Source organism: Drosophila busckii, chromosome X (genome assembly GCF_011750605.1).
Source record: "Drosophila busckii strain San Diego stock center, stock number 13000-0081.31 chromosome X, ASM1175060v1, whole genome shotgun sequence".
Classification (NCBI taxonomy): Eukaryota; Metazoa; Arthropoda; class Insecta; order Diptera; family Drosophilidae; genus Drosophila; species Drosophila busckii.
The window spans coordinates 20000025-20026530 of record NC_046608.1 but is presented as its reverse complement, the minus strand read 5'-3'; the positions used below and the strand labels follow the sequence as shown (position 1 = coordinate 20026530).

Here is a 26506-nt window from a genome sequence, read left to right as displayed (position 1 = left end):
CTGCGCGTAGAATTCTTCGGCTCCCACTGACTCACTGACGAAAGCGAACGCTCGCGCTCTGAGCAGCAGCAGCAGCGCTCTCGCTCTCACTCAAGTGCTGCTTACGGTGTTTTGCGTTTTAACGCACGAATTCGCCGCTTGTCTAACTGAGTTTGTTGTAGCGGCGACGTCGCTGCCGCAGTCTCAACGCTGCCAACGCTGTACGGCTTGACTTTGGCCTAACTGATCAGCGCCTGGCAGCGCTTCAATACAGTAAGAGGCGAGCCGGCGTTGTGAATGCACGTGTTTCAAATATTTATTACAAGCCAAGCACATTTTTTTTTTTATTCTGTAAATCGAAGCTGCTTAAACCCACTGCCAATAAGCTAAAGCACAAACTATTTATAAATAAATAATTTTGACTGTCGCGTGTTATACAAAAAAAAAAAAAAAAAACTCAAAACTGTTTGTACAAACAATTTTTATTTTTTTGAAAATTTTTTCAAAGTGTTTGCAATGAAGAAGCATAAGAAATTAAACTGAGCCGCGCTCAAACGCAACATACAAAAATCCAAAAATCAAAAACATAAACAAATTAATTAAGTGACTAAACTAACTGTGTACTAAACAAATTTTTGTTGTGCCGCGCACACAGTGAAACAAACAGACACGCACTTGGATTAGTGTTTTGTTTGCTGTGTGTGTGCATTATCTATATATATGATATATATATATATATATTGTGTGTGTGTTGTGTAGTGTAAAAGTGTAAAACATGCCGAAAATCTTTTTGATTAAAAATCGTCTGCATCAGCAGCAGCAGCGACTGTTGGAGTCGCAGAATTTGCTGCAGCATAAGGCGCAGGATGATGAGCGTTGTCTGGTGCCGCCGCTAAGTCCGCGCAGCAATGCGCCCACGCCCACGCCCACGCCTACAACACCGCCAACGCCTACGCCGGAGCCGCAACCAGAGCCGCAGGGTCAAGGCGAGCAGCAGCAGCAGCAGCAGGCAGCACCAACTGCACGCAAACGTTTTCATCATCGACGTCATTATTTTGGACAAACGCGTCACAGCCTCGAGCTGCTGGATGCCAATGTCGAGACTACAACAGCAGCAGCACCAGCAATTGCAACTGCTGCGTCGTCGTCAAGCCAAGTTCAAATTGGTAAGTTTGTTGCCTAAGTTATTTGATTTGCTATAAACTTTCTTTCATCAAGATCATAATCTACAAACGAATTATTAATGTTGTCAACTCCAAAAGACAAAAGTTGCTGCTATCAACAACAAATAAACTTTTTGTTGCTTGTTCTTATTTTATTCTTTTTTTGTGTTGTTGTTGTTGATGTAGTGAAAATCGATATAGCGCTTGTTTATTTAAACTTTGATAGCATCTAAATCGCCTTTGTGGCTGTAGCTGGAATTTCTAGATTTTCAATTTTCAGGCCATTGATTAATACAAACATTAATGCGCTTTAATTTGCTGTTATATAAGCAATGCGCTTGTTAGCATAGAAATAAAATATATATCTAAATTTATTTATAAATTTTAGTTTTGTTGGTAATTCTCAGAACTTTGCTATGAAATCATTTGTTTAATTTATTGTTGTTACATTTTCGTGGCCTAACAATGAGTGACAGGCAAATAAATGCTTATGACCATATAATAGGCTAACAAATCTCTTAGCCAAAATGCCGATGGCTATCTAAAGTCTAGACTACAACAACAACGCACACAAATTAGGCAGCGTTAACACCCACACACACAAGCAAAAGCAAACGCAGCCGTCCGTCCCTTCGACTACAAAACGTAACTTTGGCAACATCAATCACTTTCATTGAATTGCGAGCCGCAAGAATCAGTTCTTGTTGCTTATATAATCTTTCGACTTGTAGCTCTCGCAGCTGCTTATTAAGTCACAAGCATTTTTTTTTTTTCTAACTTTTATAAGCAACAGGCGGTCGCACCACGTTTCACCCTTGACCGTGAACGCCAACGAAAACAAAATATTTACATCAATAAATTCAAACTCAACTTTCGTTGCGTGAAATTTATTAATTTGCTGAAAGAAAGTGAAGCGCTAAGCTCTTAGCTATAGCTTTGGCTGTTTGAACTGCGCGCAAGTTTGTTGCCCAAGTCTTTTGTTCTTATAAAAAAAACGGCATAATTACATATATCTAGGCATAAGTATAATAAAAAGCCAGCGAGCTGCTATGGCATGGGCTTCAGTGAAGTGAAGTGGAAGTGGTTGCGGCATAGGAAATTGCTTGTCGTTCGAGCATAGCTTTAACTCAAACTCAAATCACACGCAGCTCTATGAAATACACACACAAAGACACGCAAAACGTGTGTGTATATGTGTGTGTGTGTGTGTTAAGTTATAAATAACATGAGAATAGCTGCAAATTAAAGCGCAAAGTTAGAACCACGAGGGCAGAAAAAATTAAATTTTAAATTAAGGCAGCGGCTTGGGAACAACTCAAAATATATAACAACTGTATATAGTACTTAACATATAGTACATTATATTATAGTAGTATATAACTGTATATAGCAAACTGTAGCACAAAAATGCTGTGGACAAAAAACAAATCTTTGCTTTATTTTTAAAAATATTTAAACACAAATCTTTTAAGCTGCCAAAACTAAAATATTTTATGTCTAAATTTAGGAATTTATACCAAAATTATTTTCTAATATTTAAAATTGCAATTTTTCATATACAGCTTTAGTTGATTTTCATAGATTTATGCAAAGTTCGACTAACAAAATTATTTTGTTATATTTAAAATTAGCTCAAGACTATAAATCCTGCGATTTATATTTTCATACATTTAATTTATAAATTAACAGCTACAGCTTTTTGTTTATAAACTAACTACATTTATATAGATTTAAGTATTTTATAGCCGCACTTAGATGAGCGCTCAAAGCTCAGAGCCTTGCATGCTGCTTTAATGAGTTTTATATATAAAGTATATACATATATATGTAAGTCTGACTCAGTGAGCTTCGCTATAGCGGTTAGTTGCCAAGAACTTTGCACACTTGAGCGCACACACACAGACATAGGCACATAATATAAAGTTAGTTAAAGTTGGCAATGCTTAAATTATATAACAATGTGGCTGCAGCACCCTAGCCACAAATCTCTTTTGGCCAAGCAGCAGCAGCAGCAGCAGAAGAAGAAAAAAAAGTACAAGTTAAAAGAGCAAACGGAAAGCAGCAGCAGCAGCAGAGGAAGAACAAGCAGCCAAAGCCACAAGAGCATAGAAGGCAAGCAGCAGCAGCAGAAAAGCGTAGAAAACAAATGTAGCAACCAAGTGGAAGTGGAAGCAGCAGCAAACAAAGATAGGTAGCTAGCAAAAGTAGCAGCAGCAGCAGCCACAAGAGCCTAGCACAAGAATTGCTGGCGCATTGCTTTGGCTATGGGGGGGCAGAGCGGGGAGCAGTTAGCGGTCCCTAGTTTGCCGTTTTCTTGCAACGCCAAGACTTTGACTTTGGGCGTTGCTGCTGCTTGGGCTGCTTGAGGTTGAGGCTGCGTTTTTGCCATTTGTCCAAAGCAAAGTCAAGGCAGCGACGACGACGACGACGACGGCAGCAGCCACAACACGAAAAGTGGTAGAACCAGTAAAGAAGAAACACGATTCTTGGCAAGGGCATGCCACACACACACACACACACATACAGCAAGAGCTGTAGATGACCACAAGAGCAGCAAAGCTAAACACACAACATGGAACAGAAACTTTAAACTGAAAAATGTACTCGAAGCTAAGCAACAAGAGCTGCAAGCAAAAGAAGGCTCTAACTATAGACACATTAGGGTGTACATAGTGGCAGAGTAGGGTGTATAAAAAAATGAAATGCAAGTCCGATCGCAAGCAATTGCAATTGCAGCTTAAAATATTGCAAATAAAATTGCAGATAAATATAAATATTTTTTATATTATACTTTAAACTATTATTTATTGACTGCTCTTATTTATTTTTATTGTAAAATCTTCAAATTTCCACTTTTATAAAATTTAAAATATTCCAAAATATATTTGTGCGCATTTTAAACACAAATATATTTTTTATATAATTTTTTTATATACTTTTTGTTATATCATTTTTTTTACACAATTTTTTATACATTTTTTATACAATTTTTTTAATAACATTTTTTTTATACATTTTTTTTATATCATTTTGTATTCCAACTCATATACAATTTATTTATTTTTTATATAAAAATTTGCTTGTTTCTTTTCCGTTACTTGCCAAAAGAAAAATAATTCCTAGAATCTTCCAAAGCCATAAACAACAACAACAGCTGCTATTAACTAGCTAACTGACTAACTTCCTGTACAAATTTGGCAAAGAAAAAAAAAAAAAAAAACTTTGCTTATCTTTTGCTTGGCATCTTTTCATTTCTTTTTTGACTGCGATCGACTGCGCGCGGTGGCGGCGCCCAAAGTAAAAGTCAATAAATTTGTATGGCAGCCCAAAAGGAAATTCATTGATAAACGCGTTGCGATAATTTTGGGCGTTTAGTTTGCTCTTTCTTGCGCCACTTAGCACTTGATAACTGCCAACCATGCAAATGGCCAAAAATGCGCGCAGCTGTTAGAAGCAGCAGCGGCAGCAAAAGCGTCTCAGCAATTGCCCAAAAGTTTGTGCCTCAGCAGCTGTTACAACACACACACACACACACATACGCAGCAGCTTCGGAAGTTAGCGAAAGGTTGCCAAAGGTTCTGCAATTTATTTAATATTTTTACAAGCAACAAAAGCAAAAGTAAGAAAATTTGAGCGCTTAAATTTAAATGCAAATAGAAAAAATTGTTTGCTTTATAAAATATATATAAAATATTTGTAATAATTTGAGCAATTTACTAATTTAATAACATTTTAGTTGCTGCTAATTTTTGCTTATTTGATACTGCTTGCAAGTTTGTTGCCTAAGTCATTTGTTTTTAAGGTTTTCTTATTTTCGAGCAAGCAAAAAGGAACCAAAATTGAGTATCGCTTTATATCTGCGGCCTTTGTTGTTGTGCACTGAGTCTGCAGCGTTAGTTTTACCTGCCCAGCGACAAACAATGCATTTGTATGTATGTGTGTGATTGTATTGGTATCTACCTGTTTAAGGGCTGTCTATGTCTACTCTAGAACGCGCTCTCGCTCTCGCCTTTAACGCTCGCCCACATGGCCTGAGCCTGTTGTCTTGCTTACGCCAGAAATCAAACAAAAACAGCAAAAGCGAATTGAAAAAAAAAAAAAACAGAAGATGATTTGACAATCAGTAAAAACGAAGCAAAAGCCAAAAGCGAAAAGGGCAAGAATCCTGCACACACACATACACTGTGATAAAATTCAAAGCCGAGATTTATTTGTGCACTGAATCAACACACACACACACACATATAAAGAAGAGACCCCAGACCCAAACTGGTCTCAAGTGCTGCGCTCGACTGCGTTGCGCGCTTAAGAATAAAAATACTTTTTTATGTGTGTGTGTGTGTGTGTGTGTGTGTGTGTATTTGAAAAGAACCAAACTGAAAAAGCAACAAGCACACACAACGTTATATATACAATATATATATAAAAGAATAATAATAAAGGAAGCGAGTTGTTTTTTTCGCTGCCGCTGCCGCTGCCGCCGCCGCCGTCGCTTCTTCACTCTCTCACTCTCTGTCTGCGTTTGGTATGCGCGATGACGAGACGCAAAACCAAAGTTGCTTTGGAGCTCAAATACCTGAGACTCGAACAGCAGCAGCAGGCCTCGCCTCAGAGCCTCTGACGAGCAGCAACGTTCAAAAAAAAAATATACACCATGTCCAGTGGCCCAGCCCAGTCTAGTGCATGCGTGTGTCTGTGTGTGTGTGTGTCTCGGCCCCTTTTGGCCTCTGTGCTGGCCTAAGTCATCTTTCAGTTTTAACATGAGCATGCATTTTTTTTTCTAAATTCTATTAAACAACTGCTTCAATATTCTATAATATAAAATTTTTCACGCGCTTACCGTTAGTCTTATTTTTATATATTTATTTTCTTTGTCAACTTTGCCATAATTTTCAGTGTCAATAACTTGTAAATTGTTTGATTTCAGTTACACACACACACACACATATATATAGTATTTATTATTTTTATAAAAACTCGTTTATATATATATTTGTTAGAGCAAATGATTGCATTTGTTTTTGTTTCAGTCACATTTTAATTTTAAAACACGTTTAAAAAAAACGCACAATAGAACTTGTTTCCTTTTGTTATTATTAATATTATTGCTGTCATTGTTGTTGTCATTTTGGTTAATGTTGTTAAAAAGTTAACTGTTGTTTTGTTTAACGCGCAAAAACGAGTTTTGCAATTCACAACTTTAAGCATTTTGTCATATCTCAATATCGCATTTGATTATATATTTGATTTTGTGCACAGGTTCTTACCCGCCTTCACTTTTTGTTAGTAGCCCCTATGCTACCAATATACTATATACTCTATATATATATATATTGTTGTCTTAGTCATGCGCGCTGCAGTGAAATTTTTAAACGGAATTTCACAATTTATATCAAAAACCGCAAGAAATTTTGGCAAGCGGCACAAAATGAAACTGAAATAAGTTAAGCGCTCTTACTAAAAGAAACAAAATGGAATGAAACGCAACACTTTGCAACATTTGTAAACAATTAGCTGAAGCTGCGTTAATAGCTATGCATTTGTTTAAACAATTTCAAGTGTGTGAATTGCTCATGCATATTTATTTATATTTATTAAAGAATTGCAATTATGCGCTCGTTTTAAATGATTTATTATTGCAATATGTTAAATAGTTTCCGCTCATCAAATGAGTTGCCAATGTCAAGTATAAACAATTCAATTTATTTATAGTAAAATGTTGTAATTTACTTACCCCACTCTGGCTTGAGTTCAACTCTGAGCTGTAATGAAAATGAAAATAGACAAGTTTAAATAAATTGCAGTTAAAAAAAATGTTAAATAATATATAATTATAAAAAATATAACACAATAAATTTTCAAGTGCAACAAATATTTTTTTTAAATATTCTAAAATTGCAAATTAATTAGTCAAATGGCAAAATGTTGAAAAAGTCATCAAAAAATATTAAATAAAATAATTATGCTTAATAATAATAAGCAAATCAGAATTTTTTTAATATTGTAAAGTTAATTGAGTTTGACAATAAATTCAATAGTTAGCCAAATGGCAAAATATTAAAGAAAAAATCTAATAAATGGCAAAAACGTATTATATAAAAAAAAGTAAATATAAAAAAATTATTTAAGAAAAAATTCTAATAAAAAAAAAAAAATATTATATAAAAAAAATAAACAAATATAAAAGCCTGCAGCTCATATATGAGCATTTTTAATATTGAAATTAATTGGAAAATAAATTCAAATTCAATAGCAAAATATTTAAGAGAAAAAACAAATAACAAAAATATTATATAAAAAATTAAATAAATATATAAGCAAATGCGCAGGCTCGTATAAATTTTGCTGCTTTTAATTTTTAATATTGTAAAATGAATTGGCAAAATATTGAGAAAAAAAATCAAATATTGAAAAAAAAATATAAAATAATTATGCTATATAATATATAAGCTGCTCTTAAATATTTTGCAGCTCATTTATAAAGCATAAAATATATTTTCCGTTTTTGTTTAAATTGAAAACTAAAGTTAGTTGTTTGCATAGGCTGACAAATTGATGTCAGCTGATGTGCCAACAACAAATTAAGCGCAATATCAATAATCAAACACACACACACTCACATACACACACACACAGCTAGCGAGAGATAAAGAGTTAAAACAGATAAAGCGGCATACAAACAAACAAAAGCATAAAAACAGTTGCAGGCACAACAACTACACCCACACACACACACATGCATGCATATATATGTATATGTGTTAGTATATAATGCATACACTAGTGTCATATATGCATTTAAGTGTGGATTTTCAGGTCAGGGTTGACTTGTGACTGACTAAATGAATGAATGAATGAATTGAATGCATGAATGCGCCACGCCAGCGAGCTCACTGTTAATCTTACGCTCTAGCCTCAGCACATGTGTGTGTGTGTGTGTGACTAAAACATTGACAATTTGTAGCTGCACATGCTATATATACTTATATATAGAGACAAACAAAAGCGACTTAACTGCACTCGCTAGATCGCAAGCACATCTCTCGCTCTCTCTCTCTCTCGCTCTCGCTCTGTCTCACTCTCTTACTGTAAGCATTACAACATTGCAACTGCTTGCAGGCTGAACTGGTTATGCACTTGACAACAACAACAACAACAATAATAAAACTGCAGATGCCTCCGCAGCTAAAGCTGCAGCTGTTGACAAGCTCAAGTTGCTGCTGCTGCTGCTGCGTCAGCGGCGCTGCCTTCATTAGCAACGCATTGTGTTTTTTTTTTAAATCATTTAATTTCAATATATACAGTTTTCCCTACAAATCAGCAACAAATGTTACGCTTTGTTTACTTTATAGCTTTTGTTTTAAAAATAAAACACAAACTTGTGCAATTTTACACATGTGTGTGTGTGCCTGGCGGCATTTATTGATCAATATATTTGACCTATGATTTTAATTTTTTTGTGAAATTTTGTTCAACTGGCTTTGTTCACATTTCTGTGTTCATTGCACGATTTGCATATAAAACGGCAATTTTTGTCTGTCAAATGATATTTGTTAAATATGTTGGCCAAGTGAAAGAGAGAGGTGGCCAATATAAAAAAAAAAAAATGTCGCTTGTGGTTAACGCTTCTTTATCTGCACAACTCTATTTCATTTTCTCTTATTAAAGTTGATTTTTCGACATTTTTTTTTTTGTATTTTGTTTTGTATGCCACACCCAACAAACAAAAAAAAAAGAGGCAGCAAAATACACATAAAATTGTTTGTGTCAATAACAATGGCAGCCGCAATGTTGGTAATGTCAACAATTTCAATATCAATATCAAGTTCGTTGCCTAAGTCTTTTGTTTACAATGGCAACTAATACAAGTGAAATTGCAAAAAAAATAAATAACAAATATAAGTTTAAGAAATACAGCAGCAAATTATTTAAGTTTTAAATTAAAAATTAAACAAATTAAAATTGCTAGAAAAAAATTATTTAAAATAAAACTTAAAATTAATAAAATCTATGCAAAAAATTGCTAAATAAAACAAAATTAATTACATAAATTAAAAATTTATAAAAAAAATAATAATAAAGATAAATTAAAAATAAAAAAATCTATGTATTCATATTGTTGCAATTAAAAAATTTAAAATAAATTAAAATCACACACAAAAATAATATAACAAAATATAAAAATAAAGTCACAATCTATTGAAAAAATTGCTAAGTAAAAAAAAAATTAAATTTAAAATTGAAACAAACCAAAATTTAGGCATAGAAATAAAGAAATTTGCAATAGTAAAGTGAAGCTTAATATAATATTATTAATTAATAAATAATCTCACGTTAACATATTCACTCTACTCAGATAATGAGTATTTGCATTTAGAATATGAATTATAAATAAAGATATAAGAAAAATTTGATTTATGATTATTAGCTGCTACACTTATTATAAAACTTTAATTAATATTAGTGAGAATAAAAGGAGAAGATGTAAAGCATACAGTGTAACGCAACGACCATCTACGCACCAGAAGACCTCAAAAATTCATAGTGATCCGTGCTGCATGATCATGATGGACAAACGGAGGCGCGCGGGCGGGCAAATACCAAACAGTAGCACCTTTACACGACAGCTCTAGTGATCTAATTCAGCTGATGATTAGATTTGAACCTCGCGGAAAAAAAAAGCAGCAGTCTACCTGGTGTCTGTCCAAGGCATTTAGGCCGCGCCTTGTGAACTAGTCGCGATGGTGAACGCGCCGGACGAGAATAGCAGCTGCAGCCGCGCATTGGGCAGGAGCAAGTTACTTCTATATATGCGAAACTCTAGCTAGATTACACGAGTGTTCGCGCAAGCTTAGAAGCAAAGGGCGCGGCTAGGGAACAAGGCAGGCAGTGCAGCAGCAGTGAGCTCGGAGCTGTAGCCTCTAAGTCACCTTACGAGAACACATACACCGGCGCAGGCTCTCGCGATGCAACTTTTGTTGAGATCGTTGTTCGTCGCGAGTGATTGTGCGCGGCGACTCGGTGTCCATGCTCTACATGTGTTTAAAGCTGAAAGCTCAGACCAGCAACTATAAACCATATAGAGAAAAAGAACCACAGTGCAAAGCCTAGCAAATCATTGCAGCAACGATCCACCAAAAGGCAATTATTTACGCATATAATGTTGACAGCTCGCATTTTGTAAACAAAATAGTGAGTATAGAACGAAAGCGCGAGGCGCAAGCGTCGCGATTCGGCCTCGCAGCAGAGGAGGGACGCGAAAGTGCGAGCAGCGCAGTTTGGCAAGGTTAATATGCAAAATGTTGTAAGTGGGAGTTTTTACTTAAAACAACATTTAGTTGTTGTTAAAGATGCTCAACTTGTTTTTCATTGATTTACACATGTATGTGTGTGTATATCTGTGTGTGTGTGCAGCATTTAAAATGTGGGTCATAGCTGCTAGCTATATGGCCAACAAAAGGGTCGGCAATGCAACGCTTATATATAAAATTTACAGTTACAGCGAAAATTGTCAACGATTGCGGCAACCGAAATTGAACAACAATAAAAAATGAAAACGATGAGCAACATTTCTCATGTTGATTAACATGCCATTATTGTATTCTGCTAATTTTTGCATATATATTGACACATATATATATATGGCCTGAGATGCTGTAATCATCTGCTGCAGCCATTGCCTGTTTAACGGTTGAGAAGGTCAACCAGCTCCAAGCTCCAAGCTGAGCGAGCAGCAAACCTGCTTAACAATTAGGCAAGTGCATTAAAAATAGCTCGCTGACCTACTCTCTGAACTGGATTTGAACTTTGCTGCCAAACACACACACATTTCACATTAAAATGTGTTGTGCAATAATTTTACAATTCTAAATATTCAATTAGCAGCAGCAGCAGCAGCGCATCCAAAGCCAAACACAGCTGCGCCAACCAAAAAGAGATCGAGGCCGCTTGGAACAAAAAAAAAAGTGCAACAAACTGAAACTATCGAACTGTCGAACTGTCGCACTGACGCGTCTAAATGAAAATGGCAACTAATGTTGGAAATGCGCAAAGTTTTAACGCAATTGCGTTAAATGATTTGTTGTTGCCATGCGACTGACAATCGACTCGCGCTGGGCTACGCTTGTAAATGTTAATGAGCCAAGCACGAAGCACAAACTGACAAAAAAAAAAAACAAAAAGAAACGCTAAACTAACGCTCTGCAGTTCTATAGGGTCGTACTTGTTGCAACATATTGACGCTGATGCATGTGCAATGTTCAATTGTCAAGCTGAGCTACGCATAGAGCGCTATACACTTGCAGAAAACTGCAATGAGTTGCGAATATAATTTATAAATTATATAAAAGAGCAGCAAACATAAATTTAAAACTTTCAAGCACATTTGTATTTTAGAAATGCATATTACACTGCAAAAAACTATTTTTTTTTTTGCATTTTACCAACAGTTTTATAATATTTTTTTTTAAGTGCAAATTCTTTTTAAAATTTAGCTTTAGCTTTTTTTAAATTAAACTCAAATATGCAAATATTATTAAATTTATTGTTGAAGCTAACGCTAAAAGTTTTAGCTTTTTTTGTTATTTTTTTTATTATATAAAAATATTTAATAAATAAACAAACATTTATTTAATGCAAATTTATTTATTTTTTTGCAATATTTCTAATGGTTAAAAGCATTTGCATAAATTACACTGCAAAAAATTATATTTTTCGCTTTTTTGTTGGAAACTCTTTTTTTTAGATTTTTATAAGCTGCCAAAAAATGCAAATGAAACTCAAATTCGCAAAAATGTTTAAATTAAACGCTTAAATTAAACAAAAAATTATTGTAGCATTTTTTTTATTATTTTTATGTAAAATGTTTTTTTTATATACATGCCATATGCATATAATTATATATTATAGTATATATAGTAGTAATAGCTCAAGTGTTTGAGCTTGCAATTAGCACAAGTTGCAAGTGGGCGGGGGCGGGCGTGTGTTTGACTATAGCCTTCAATGTAGACATATTGTCATTAAACCTCATTCAATCAGTCAGGGGCCCAGCTATACACACACACACACATACACACAAGCAAACATATGCATTAGTCAGTTTTGCCAATTTTGTCGTCTCATTTGAAAAAAAAAAAAAAAAGTTTTGTTTGCCAGTTGCCAGTGGCAGTTGCAATTGTGTTTTAGTAGCTATTTAGCATGCTTCTTTGTGCAACACACACATACACACACATAGACACACACACACACACTGCACAATTGCAATGGTTATTATTAGTTTGCGTTGTTTGTTTGGCAAAAATTTAGGTCAACGCATATAATATATTCATTCTAAAAGCGTTAGACGCGCGCTTGTGTGTGTTGGTGTGTGTGTGTGTATTGGTCAGCTCAAAGCGTGTCGAATTAGAAATATGTTGACAAACTCATTTACGTTTTGCCATTCGTGCGCCATTGTTTAGCTTGAAAAAACAACAACAGCGCAAATAGCAAGAAAATGTGCTTAACGGAAATGCATTAAACAATTTTAAAACACACACATACACACTTGCATTTAAGCATTTTGTGCTGAACTTAGTTTACAAATTTGAAATTAAAGGCCGGCCAGCCACACATACAATGTAAACAAGTTAACGAGCTAAATGAAACAGAGCAAGGTTAACATTGACATTAATACCGCAAGAACAAAAAAAAAAAAAAAAAAAAATTACATTTATATATAAAGCAACAAATCAAACTAAGCAACAACTGTAATTAGCAGCTGCACACATGTTGTCTATGCTGCTAACTGTTTGCATGTGTGTATCTGTGTGTGTTTGTGTGTGTGTGTGTGTGGTTTGCAATTTAAGACGCGCTTTTAATCTAACTGAGGCCATATATACAACTATTTCAAACTCGCTAGCGCTATCTCGCTCGCACTCTTTTTATATCGTTTCAATCTCTTGGTCTTTATGGCATTTGTATGTTTGCTCGTTAGAGCTTTAGAGATGATGACAATATTTACATTAAGTCATAGCACATGGTAGTACAGTAAAGTCTGCCTAAGCAAGCCACACAAAACAATTAAAAAATAATAATAAAAGCAATACAAATTATATGTATATATAGCAGCAAGAAAATATTAAAAAATAACAAAATATTTTAACAATATTAATTTGTAGTTAATATATGCATATAATTTTTTTATATTTTTTTATTGTTGCTAAAATAACAAATTTAATAAAAATATATATGAAAAATATTTAAACAATATTTATTTGACGCATATATTTTTTTGATATTTTTTTATTGTTTCTGCTTGCAAATAAATATTTATTTTTGCTTATATATATTTTTAATGGTTTTTTAACTTGCTGCTTGTAAATACTTAAACAAATTAAATAAAAATATAAATAAGCAGCAAGCAAATATTAAAAAATATAACAAAATATTTTAACAATATTAATTTGTGGCTTTTACATGCATATCTTTTTTTTATATTTTTTTATTGTTGCTAAAATAACAAATTTAATAAGAATGGTGTTTAGCTTGCTGCTAGATATACAAAAAATATATTAAAATATATAAACAATATTAATACGTGGCTTTTATTTATGTATAATTTTTTTATATTTTTATTGTTGCAAATAAAAGCACAAATTTAATAAAAATATTCATTTTTGCTTATATATTTTTTATGTTTTTTTAAATTGCTGCTGCTTGGAAATATTAGTTGTCTTTTATTTATTATTTTTTATATAGCTTTTTAACTTGCTGCGCATCAAATTAAATTACTATATTAATTTATTGCTTATATTTTTAACTTGTCTGCACTGTAGCTGGGCTGCAAAATTTTTGCGCGCTTGGCTGCTGCAGTTTTGACCTTGAACGCGACGTTGTCGTCGCCGTCGTCGTCGTTGTGGCCACAGTTAGCAATTTGTAAAGTAAGGTTACGCAGCTGAGAGAGCCGAGAGCAGCTCTTAAATGCAAGAGGCTGTCTGTCTGGCAGTCAGAGAAGGCTGCTGTGTCATTCAATTTAAATTTAACGGGGTTAATGTTAAAATTGCATATATGCATAGAAGACTTAGGCAACGAACTTGAGCGAGCAACTCAACATGCAACTAACTTAACTAATTTGTGTGGTTTGCACAGTCGACGCGTCAAACTAAATTATAAACTTGCCAAAAAGTAACGCGTCGGCATTTATAATATATAATTTGGCACAAAAAAATGAACAACAAAAAAAGTAAAACCCAAAGAGAGCGAAAGAAAGAAAAAAAAAACAAGATTAAAGTTGACTTGGCTGATTTTAGCGCATCGATAAACTTAATTGCATGGCACTTAATGCATTTTAAAGTTTGCGCCCTGGAAACCTGAGAACGCAACAATGAACAACAATAAACTATAGTTTATGCATGTGTGTGTGTGCGTGTGTGTGTGTGCTAATAAAGACCTTGGCACAGCCTACTTTTTAGCTTGCCTGCGCCCTTAGAAATCGAACTTTCAACAGCTGCCCCAAAAAAAAAAAATTACCTGCAGCCGAAACTTGAGCGTCGTCGTGTTTGGGGCGTTAGAGACAAATTCATTTAAACGCTTAGGCAATAAATTTATAGACTGCCCTGCAGCAGTTAGAAACCGAAGAAGCTAACCATTGAGTTTGAGAAAAAGGATAAAGGCTTAAGGTGCGTGCATTAGAATTGCAAAAAAAAAATATATAAAATAGGGGCGCTGTTTAAGCGCGGCCAAGACGACGACACTACATAATTTGTATATACCCTGTAAATGCAAAAGGCTAAAGAGCATGATGTTGCTTTGATTTAAAGCACTTAAAATTTCAAACATAAGCTAAATAGATAGCATAAGCTTAAACTAAAAAAAAAGTTTTGATAAATAAAATTCAATTGCTGCTTAAATTTTAATTTGTATATGCAACTAAGTGCGCTATACCCTGTTATATATATGTGTGTGTGTCGCAGACAGTTGGCCAACATTTGGAACTCTCTCTCTCTCTCTCTTCACTCGCATTAGGTCATTTGGTCAGAAGCCCGTGAGGCTACTCCCGAAAAAAAATTTAAAAGCACCTGTTAGACTGTTGCAAACTTCCTTTATCCATTTCAAACGGATGCATTCATCAATTTGGCGGCCAACAGGAAGCTCCACAGTTGCTGACTTCTATCTACTACCACTTGCCTTATTTTTTTTTGGTCAAATCATTGACAAGGGTCGCGCATCTGCCGCCGCATAAACAAAAGGTGGCCAGAACGTAACAAAATTTGCACACATTTGAAAACGAAAAAAAAAATGCACTTGTCATTTGATCAACAGCAAAACCGATCAAAGGCACAAACGCAAAAAAACGAATAAAGCAGCAAGCAGACATTCAAAATTGATTAGCTGTCAGCTAATCGCTGACACTATATATTTGCCCTACCCAGGCTACAATATATATATCTCTATCTCTTTCTTATACACACGCTTTTGAGTATTTGTCAACATTTTTGTGCTTTTTTCATGCTCTATTTAATTACCAGCAAGCAGTGGGTGTTTTTTTGCTTCTTCTTTTTGTTGTTTGGGGTGTGTTCATGTTTTAATATTTATGCACATATATGTATTTATTGCTACTTAGTTAAAATGTCAACTTAAACGTTTATACACGAACTGTTGGCTTTGCGGTCAGGGTCAAGCTGCTGCTGCTGCTGCTGCAGTTGCGTTAACAGCGCTATGTTAAGTAGCTAACAGTTGCGCTGCTAATTGCAGCAACATGTTTAATTTTTATATTTTTTATGCTTTTACTTTTTGTTTATGTGCTGTATTGTTATTTTATTTAATTAGCACAAACTTATTATTATTTATTTATGATTTTTATTTACAAAAAATGCTAAAATTTTAAAAATTCTCTTATACACACACACACACGTTTATGTGTGTGTAATTTATGTACTTATGGGCAGCGCTGCTTGCTTGACGACACTAAACTTTGCTCCGTTGCCGCCTGACGTGCTCAGCATTTGCAATGGCAACAACAACAAAAAATAATAACAAAAGCTTAGTCGATGCTGCTTTAACTGCCAGCTTGGTTGATTGGCTGTTGGCAGCTCAAACAGAGAGGCCCAAAGGCGTTTCGTTTGCGGTGGCGGCGGCGTGAGCAGCGGCTGAACAGCAGCAGCAGCGGCGTGCATGTTAAGAATTCAAAATACACACAGCGTGCTAGAGAATGCGTTTGGAATTGGCCTATTGACAATAGCAATAGCATATGCTATACAAAAAGCTGTAGCTCAAATAGATTTTTTTAACGCCCGCATACAATGTATAGAAAAAAAATATAGCGGCACATCCAAAAGCAAAAATTAACACCGCAGCTCAAATACTCTTAACAGCAAATGTAAATTAACAGCAAGTGCTAACACTGCAATCAGAATTAAAATCAAAACGCTTATGTTAGCTTGCATTACATTATGTTAACATAACATAATGCAATTACATATTGATATGCCCTTTGCTGCAAAGAGCAGAGCGGCAAAGCAAATTGAAAAAAAGCGAAGGCGCAACTATTACAAATTCTAGACAACAACAGCTTTGACGCTTTTGTTATGCACATTAACATACGCACGCATACAGCTACATATACACATACATATACATATGTACATCTTTTGCTTAAGACGCATTTAGCGCTAGATCAGTGCGCAAAGCAAAGAGCGAGAGAGCGCGAGAGCGCAAGAATTGAGAGCACAAAGCATATTTTAAAAGTTCAAGCACACGCAAAAACAAAAAAAAAAAATGTGTGCGTAACGCAAAAAAGTAACGAAATTAAAGCAAAACATGTAAATCAAATTATTGTAAAGGATAAAACGAGCATTGAACTTGCTTTGCGTTCAAAACGCAAAAGCGTAAATGATGAATGAAGCTACAAAGCAAACAACATGAAAACTAAATGAAACAGTTTTAAGAGTCACACACACACATACAGTCGCACTTAGCTTAGCTTAGAATACTAAGCAGAGAGAGGTCAACGCTTTTGTTGTTATTGTTGTTTGTCATAAACTGCATTTGTTGTTAATTTCCTCATATGTGCACATACCTGTATTTTGTTTGCAATTAAACCGCATTTTATATGACGCCTTGACCTTAGTGTTTTTTTAACAATTACACTTCACTTTACACTTGCACTACTTTAACACTATTTAACATTAAAACGCGGCGCGGCGCGGCTTGCGCACTTGTGGGCGCTTGTGGGCGTGCCCGTGGCAATTAACATTAACTCATTAATAAATAAATGGCAAAAACAACATTGTGCACTCAATTCGAATTGGTTTGCGCGCATATTAAAATGCAATTAGAACTGTAGCATAACAGCAAATATGCTAAACGTTTATGTTAGCCACACTAAACATAACATCAAGGCTAACAGCGTCTGTTAAATGAGAGCTCACAGGTGCGCGCTGCTAAAATTGCGACAACTAGAATAAGTAAACTGCGCAGTCGACGCGCTGTACATTTGTATGTGTGGCCATGACCAACAACAGCTAGGCGCATTTGAAATTATACACACACACACATGTGTGTTATCATATGCTTGTAATTATTCTGCGCACTTTGCATAGCATTAGGCAATACACGTACAAACACGTGTAAATCATTTATGAAGGGCTAGTGGTGGTGGCGGCGACGCCAGCAACAACAACAACGCCTACGCATATAAACTTGTTCATTGACAAATGCCAGCCACTGCAGCTAACAAAGAAAAAAACATTGCAAAAAGCCTTGATCTTGATCGCTTGAATGTAAGCACACACACACAGCTACAATTAAAGCAGCAAACGTTTGTGTGTGTCTATGTGTGTGTGTGCAATCAACTTGATTGCCATTGCAATGGGAATGAGGCTGTCTATTTGTTGTTGTTGCTATTATTTACTGCACTTGCTTTAATTTGATTTACAGCCAAGACTTGTTTTTTTGTTGTCTAACCTTGTCTTTGCCCGTTTTGTTTGCGACTGCGACGCAACTGCGACCGCGACGTTAGCAGCGGTTTTTTTTCGCGCGCGCACACACACACACACTCACACACGCCTCGCACTTGCAACGACGTTTTTGCCTTATTAGTTTGTGTCTTAATTAATTTAATGCTTTTTTAAATTGCACTTCGATTACACACGCGTGCGCAAATTATTTAAGTGTATATGTTAGAATTTATGCATGTATGCGTGCATTTGCTTGCTCTTGTGTTTTCAATACTCAACTGCCAAAAAAATGTGGCGCGCGATGTTTCTAGCAAATTGACTTAAGAACAGAGCGAGAAAGGGAGCGAGAGCGCGTTTAAGAGAGCGCGCGCGCCTAGTTACAGTTATGAATGCCAAGCATATGAAAATATGCATACATAAACACACACATGTATGCACAATCAAATAATATATATTATTAAACATATTATTATTTTAGCTGCTATATGCAATAAATAAATATGCAATTAAAAATGTTATGCTTTGTATTTGAAAATATAATTTGAGACAAAAAATGCAGCAAACGAAAAGCTGAAACAAAAGCACAAAATAGATCACTCGATTAGCGCATACATACGATCACACATACATGTGCAATATGCGCATGTGTGCGCATTTGAAATGTAAAGGATGAGCATGCAAAGTAGGATGCGGTTACAGTTAACAAAAGTTCGTCGTCGCGTTTGCACGGTCTCTTCGAAATTTGCAGTTAAGCGCGTCATAATTCTTTTCTCATATTTTTTTTTCACACGCTACAAATTTCGGTTTCGTTTGTGATTGAAATATGCAAATTTACAGCTTAAAATTTACAATTAATTGAACAGTTTATTGTTTAACTGTTGAAGCGCATTAAACTAATTTGATTTTTTAATTTTTTTTTTTTGCAGATAATACAAACTGCCTAACAGCAGCAGAAGTATTGCAGCGCCTAAGCGCCAGTTCAAACTCCAACTCCACCTCCACCACACCCACCACCAACAACAACAACAGTAACAGTAACAGCCCCGCAACAGATTCTATTAAAGACTGCAACGAGCATTCGTTAACAGCAACAACAACCACAGCAGCAATAGCAGAAAGAGAAACAGAAACAGCCAGAGCAAGCAGCATACCAAAAGAAAACGCACAAAGCCCAAAGCAGCCGCCGTCGTCGTCGTCGTCAGCGCCTGCTGCAGTCGCCGCAGCCGAAAGCGAGATCGAAGCTGAGGCAGAGGCTGCGCCTGAAGCCGACGCTGAGCCTGAGCCTGAGCCTGAAGCTGACGTTGACGTTGGCATTGAGCTGCCAAAGCCGCGTTATTACGGCGCTGGCGTTGTTTTAACGCAGGCCCAACGCAAAGAGTATCCTTTGGATATTAATAACAGCAACTGCAGCAGCAGCAACAGCAACAACAACAGCAGCAGCAGCAGCAGCGATAGCGATGACGATGACTCCGATGATGGCTGCAAATTGATTGTGGACGAGAAACCGTTAGTGCCCGTTGAGCAGCCATTGTCGCTGCGCATGCGCAGCACTCCACCCACTGCCGCCGAGCGTCCCAGTCCGCCTCCGCCACGCCTACCAGCGCCAGCAGTGCGCTGCAGCGTTATACAGCGCGCACCCCAAGCGCCGCCGCAAACAGCGCAAGAGCAACTGCAGTCGCAGTCACAGTCGGCATCGGCGTCGCAGTCGCAGTCACTGCGCGCACTTGAGCTTGAGCGCGAACGCGAGCTGCTCTATCAGCAGCTAGGACCCGAACAGCAGGAGCCAATCGATTACCACGTGCCCAAGCGCGCCGACAGCGACGAGGAGCTGAACGCGCGACGCTTGCAGCGAGCGCGACGCATACGCGAAGCGCGTCGACGCAGCAGCTATTTGGCAGCGCGTGTGCTGCAACTGAATCCGCGCCTGGTGCGCAGTTTGCCTGGAATTTTAGCTGCAGCAGCGGGTCACGGACGCAGCTCGAGCAGCGGACAGAGTTTTCAAGCTAACGCCGGATTTAACGGCGGCGCACAGAACTCCGCAAACGGCGGCAGCAGCAGCGGCGGCGGCGCAGCGGGAGGTGATAGCGGTAGCAGCGGCGGCGGCGGCAGCAGCAGCGGCGGTAGCTTTGGTAGCGGTGCCGGCGGCGGTGGCATGGGCGGCGGTCGCGACGGACGCGGCAATTACGGACCCAACTCACCGCCCACTGGCGCATTGCCGCCATTTTACGAGAGCCTAAAGAGCGGCCAAAGCGCCGGCGACGCGCAGTCGACGGCAACAGCAACGACGCCGACGCAGCCGCTACTCAACGGCAATTCAAATTTTCTTATACAAAACGCTGCAGCAGCGGCTTACATTATGTCTGGCGGTGGTCAGCAGCATTACAGCAGCGGCGCTGGCAGCGGCAGCGGCAGCAACAATAATAATTGCAGCAACGGTGTGGGAGGAGGAGTAGGTGGTGGTGGTGGTGTTGGTAGTGGTAACGGTGCTGCTGGACTTGACGGTAATAATCTTTTGAACTTTGCCCAAGGTCTCGGCAATGTTAATTATAATGAACTTCATTCCAATTCCAAATTCCATAATTCAATTGCGAATGCTGCGAATCCAACAACAACATTGGGACATCCATTTTACGGCGGCAATCCCTCAGCCTACGGCATTATACTGAAAGACGAGCCGGACATTGAGTACGACGAGGCCAAAATCGATATCGGCACCTTTGCCCAGAATATTATACAAGCGACCATGGGCAATGCAGCAGCAGCAGCCAATGCCGGCGGCGGCTTCAATGCCAGCGCCTATGAGGATGCAATGATGTCCGATTTGGCAAGCAATGCACATGGCCATGGCCATGCCAATGGCAGCGGCGGCAACGGCAACAACAACAACGGCAACAATCAATGCAACAATGCGGCTGGCGTTGCTGCCGGCGTCGTTGATCCGCTGCAGTTTACGGCGACGCTGATGCTCAGCTCACAGACGGATCATCTGCTGGAGCAGCTGTCGGATGCCGTTGATCTCAGTTCGTTTTTGCAGCGCAGCTGCGTTGATGATGATGACAATTCGACCAACTCGCCGCAGCATCGTCAGGACTTTGAGTTGGTGTCGACGCCGTCGTTGACGCCGGATTCGGATGCGCCGGCGCATGCGTCGCAGCTGGATGCGCTGCATGAGAATCTGTTGACGCAGCTAACCAACAATATGCAGCGCAACAGCAGCAGCAACAACAGTCATGGCTACAGCAACAATCAGCAGCAGCAGCAGCAACACTTGCAGCAACATGTGCAGCAGCAGCACTTGCAACAGCCGCCGCCTTCGTATCAACATGCCACGCGCAACTTGCTGCAGCTGCAGCACAACAGCAACAACAACAATAACAGCGGCAACTATCATCAGCAATCAAATTTGCTTACACAGCAGCAGCAGCTGTTGCAGCAGCAGCATGCGCATCAGCAGCAGCAGCAGCAACAACAGCAGCAGCAACATGCCTATCAGCAGCACAACTTGTATGCTCCACAGCAGCAGCAGCAGCAACATCATGCGCAGCAGCAACATCATTATCAGCAACAACATGCGCATCATCATCAGCAGCAACAGCATCATCAACATCAACAGCAGCAGCATCAGCACCAGCAACATCATCAGCAGCTGCAGCATGGCAACGACAACAGCAATCTGTCGCTGCCGTCGCCAACAACAGCAGCAGCAGCTGCTGCAGCTGCAGCCGCCGCTGTTGCTGCGCTGCGTCCCATGTCCAGCAGCAGCAGCAGCAGCTCCAATCTACTGGACGCCAACTCAGCAGCCGCCGCAGCAGCAGCGCTGCTCGATACCAAGCCGCTCATCCAAAGCGTAAGTTCTGTTTTCACACTGAGTAGCATTAAGATAAGCGATGCAGCAGCAACAACTACAACAACGACGACAACAGTGCAGCCCACATATTTGCTGCTAAGCAGCAGCAACAACAACATTAACAGCAGCAACAACAGCAGCAGCAGCAATGGTAGCAACAGCAAGCGCTGTGTGCGCTCCAAGGCAGCGGCAATGGGCACTGATATTGTTACACTTGTGTCTACAGTGAAGCCAACGGCTGAGCAGCCAGTGCAGCGTCAAGTGCATCGCGCCACGTTGCGCTCGCTTGCGAGTTCGGCGGCAGCAACAGCGGCCGGACTGTTGCCGCTGTCGCCAACGGTTTCTGTTTTCCAAGACAGCAAGATGCTGCAGCGGCGGGTAAGAGTAGCCAGTGCAGCCAGTAGCCAGTACAGTGTGCACTCGTTATAGCAACTCATATCGAGTGTAGCTTTTGTTTAACGTCGTCGTCGTCGTCGTTCTCGTCTTGTGCTTTGTGTTTGTTGTTTTTTAGTCTATGTTTTTAGCTTGGCTTATGCTTTATATTAATTATTATTATTTTTTATATAGTTGGGCTTACCAGCGGATCTGCAGCTGGAGTTTGTTAATGGTGGACACGGCATTAAGAATCCTTTGGCTGTTGAAAATGCGCATGGCGGTCATCATCACCATCGCATACGCAATTTGGATTGCATTGATGATCTCAAGCATGGCCAGCAGCAGCAGCAACAACATGCGCAGCAGCAACAACATTCGCCGCAACAGCAATCGCCACTGCAGCAGCAACATCAAACTTTGCAGCAAGCTGCGCATCATGCGCTCAGCGCACATCACAACAACAACAGCAGCAGCAACAGCAGCAGCCACCATCACAACAGCAACAACAACAATCACAGCAGCAGCAGCAATCATCGCAGCAGCAGCAGCGCCAGCAGCAACAGCAGCAATCAAGGCGACACACTTTGCAACAACAGCGGCGCCGAAGATGCCAACAACAAGTTCGTCTGCCGCGTCTGCATGAAATCCTTTAGCCTGCAGCGTCTGCTCAATCGCCACATGAAATGCCACTCGGACATCAAGCGCTACCTTTGCACCTTCTGTGGCAAGGGCTTCAACGACACCTTCGATCTGAAGCGCCACACGCGCACCCACACCGGCGTCCGTCCCTACAAATGTAATCTCTGCGAGAAGAGCTTCACCCAGCGCTGCTCCCTGGAGTCCCATTGCCAAAAGGTTCACAGTGTCCAACATGCGTATGCGTACAAGGAGCGACGTGCTAAGGTGCGTACCCTGAAAAGCAAAAGCAATTTATGGAATTCTATATAAGTTAGCGCTAGCAGATCAGCAGTCTATATTTTATTATAATCATATGAGCAAAAACCTGAGTCAGACTCGCTCAATGCTCCAATTTCTTTGCAATTATTTTTCATTTTCATTCTTCTTTCATTTCATAATTAATCCAAGGCAAAATAAATTGCAATTAAACGACATATTAAAGATCTATAAAATCTTCTATCTATATTTCAGTCTATATTTTATTATAGGCGCGTATAGGCTACTCAAGAGACCAAAAAACTGAATCAGATTCGCTCAATGCTCAAATTTCTATACTTCTGCTTTATTAATTTCATTAAAAATGAATCCAAGGCAAAAGAAATTGCAATGATATACGACATATTAAAGCTCTATAAGATCAGCAGTCTATATTTTATTATAGGCTACTCAAAAGACCAAAAAACTGAATCAGACTCGCTCAATGTTCAAATTTCTATACAAGTCAATGCATTTATTTTTTAATTTTTATACTTCTGCATTAATAATTCAATTAAAAATTAATCCAAGGCAAAAGAAATTGCAATGATATACGACATATTCAAGCTCTATAAGATCAGCAGTCTATATTTTATTATAGGCCACTCAAAAATCCAAAAAACTGAGTCAGACACACTCAATGGTCAAATTTCTCTGCAATTATTTTTAATTTTTATACTTCTGCATTATTAATTTGGTTTCAAAATTAATCTAAGGCGACATATTAAAGATCTATAAAATCAGCAGTCTATATTTTATTATAGTCTGCCCAAAAGACCAAAAATCTATACAGGTCAATGCAATTATTTTTCATTTTTATACTTCTGCTTTATTAATTTCATTAAAAATTAATCCAAGGTAAAAGAAATTGTGACAAATTAGCGAATTAATCAGTTCTTAAACAAACTTAATTAAAATGCAAGCAAATGTAACTAATTATTGTTAGCTAAGTCACAAAGCTGATTTAGCTTTAATGCGAAGACTGCTATTTAATTTATATAAAAAGCATTTTGTTAATGTATAGCTCAAATATTTATTTAAATTAAGTTTATTATGCAATTTGAATGGTTAGCTTGTAAAATATTTTGTATAGCCTTATAGCAGTTAATTTCAAATATGTTTATCGATACTATCGATAAATGTTAGCTGCACTTTAGCTATTGTATTCACTTTATAGCAGTTAATATAAATGTTAGCTGCACTTTTAATTTTTAAATGCTTGACTAATCAATTTTCTCTATTTTCCTTTTCCTATAGATGTATGTCTGCGAAGAATGCGGCCACACCACCTGCGAGCCTGAGGTACACTATCTACATCTGAAGGACAATCATCCATTTTCACCGGCGCTGCTCAAGTTCTACGATAAGCGTCACTTCAAGTTCACCAACTCGCAGTTCGCCAACAATTTGCTCGGCCAGCTGCCCATGCCGGTGCATAACTAAACTAATAGCTAACTAAATAAATAGTTAATAGTTGCCTACAATTAAGCTCACAACTAACTGAAAAAACACACACACACACTAACTAACTAATTAAACACTTATTTTTTTTTATATTAATGTAAACTTAAAGCTGTTCAACGTGTGACACTGAAAAGTTTTATGAAAACTGCCCCACGAAAATTGCAGAGATTATGTTTTGTACATGTATAGTTCACATATATCTTATATATATATACGCATACAGACATGTATATTAGGCTTAAGTCAACAAGTTTAATATTTTAGTGTAGCTCAAACATAAAACGACAACAAAATTCAAAACTTTGCTGTGCAAACAAAATTTGAAGAAGTTAAATTTTTTGTTAGTCAAAGTTTAAGGCAAACGCTGCTACTACATAAATTAATTAAGCTTAATATTAGTTTTAAATGCTACAAGCAAGAAAAAAAAAACATTTGATGAAAGCCACAAAAAAACACACATATATATATAGTTATATATTTTTTCTAGTTTTGAAATTGCACTTAGCAAACTATGAACAAGCTGCAAACTTTGCATTTATTTACAAAACAACATACACATTTTTTATAAACTAAACTTAAGCACAAAAACACAACAAAATATTTAATTTAAGTTACAAAAAACGCATTGTATGTATTTATTATAAAAATGAATGAGAAAATCGAGAAGACATAATCACAAAACACATTGTAAAGAGGCATAAACAAAAAAAAAAAGAAAGAAAAGCATAAAGCGCAGAAAAGTTACAATTACTAAAACTATTATTAAGTTAGTTTGTTTAGTTTTCAACTACAACAAAAAAAAAAGAAAAACTAAATGCTGTTCATAAATGAAGTCAAAGCGCAAACCCACACACGTATATTAATTTATTAATTTTTAAGGCGCAACCATGAAGTATGAATTTTTGATTTAAATTTAAGCGAAAAGTAAAATTTTTTTGAATTTTTTCTTTTGCTATATATTTAATATAGTTTATTAATTTAAAGGCAGCAAACACCAATTGTACTGAATGCAAACGGGCAACAAAACAAGAAAATTAATTAATTAATTATTTTTTTTTTTTCGAATACGACTATTTTTAGTTTATAAGTCTGCAACTTTGTTTCTGAACAGCAAACAAGAATTTTGAGTTTACATTTTGATACAAACAGCAACTAATTGAAACGACATAATGTTATAATTAATAATAATAATAATTAAACGTTTTTTTTCATAGTTTTCTAAGCAACAACGGGTTTTTTGTGCAATCGCTTGGTGTTGGTAAAGAAATACTTAGAACAGTGAAAAATATATAAAATGAAAACAAAAAAGTTACGTATAAAGAGTATAAAGTAAGCTAAACTAGTTAAGCATTAAACGTTGTGTGCTGCACAGTTTAAAGTCTTACACTGTACAGCACACACAAACACATACATATATATACACACACACATACACACGTATCATATTATCATTACTGAATTGCATTTGATTTGACATCAAAAACTCTTGAACTCTCTCTTTAGCCTTAAAGCTTTAAACATTGAATCATATCAATACTATATAACTGTACTTATAACTTTCATTTAGTATATGCTATTGTACTTCCATGAAATTATATTTCGCTTAACTGAAATGAATTTTTCTATTTTCCAAATATTTTTTAAATTAATTATAATTCACACACACACACAAACACATTGAATTAGTTGTTAACTTTACTTATACTTTTATAATAATTATTTTTTTTTACTTAACATTATTATTTGTATACTGCTAAAAATTTATGAGCATCAAATTAAACAATAAATATTGAATATTAAAAAATAAATAA

At 37.1% G+C, this 26506-nt stretch overlaps 1 protein-coding gene across 1 annotated transcript; it reads left to right on the top strand.

The window, feature by feature from the left end:
- The first annotated feature begins 745 nt into the window (after positions 1 to 745).
- On the top strand, positions 746 to 25282 carry LOC108604944 (transcriptional regulator ovo). Its single transcript, XM_033294479.1, has 6 exons — positions 746 to 1145; positions 19003 to 21923; positions 22491 to 22724; positions 22766 to 22782; positions 22823 to 23201; positions 24489 to 25282. Exons 1-6 carry the CDS (start codon positions 755 to 757, stop codon positions 24672 to 24674), a joined length of 4128 nt encoding a protein of 1375 aa, XP_033150370.1. The 5' UTR covers positions 746 to 754; the 3' UTR covers positions 24675 to 25282.
- The last annotated feature ends 1224 nt before the right edge of the window (positions 25283 to 26506 follow it).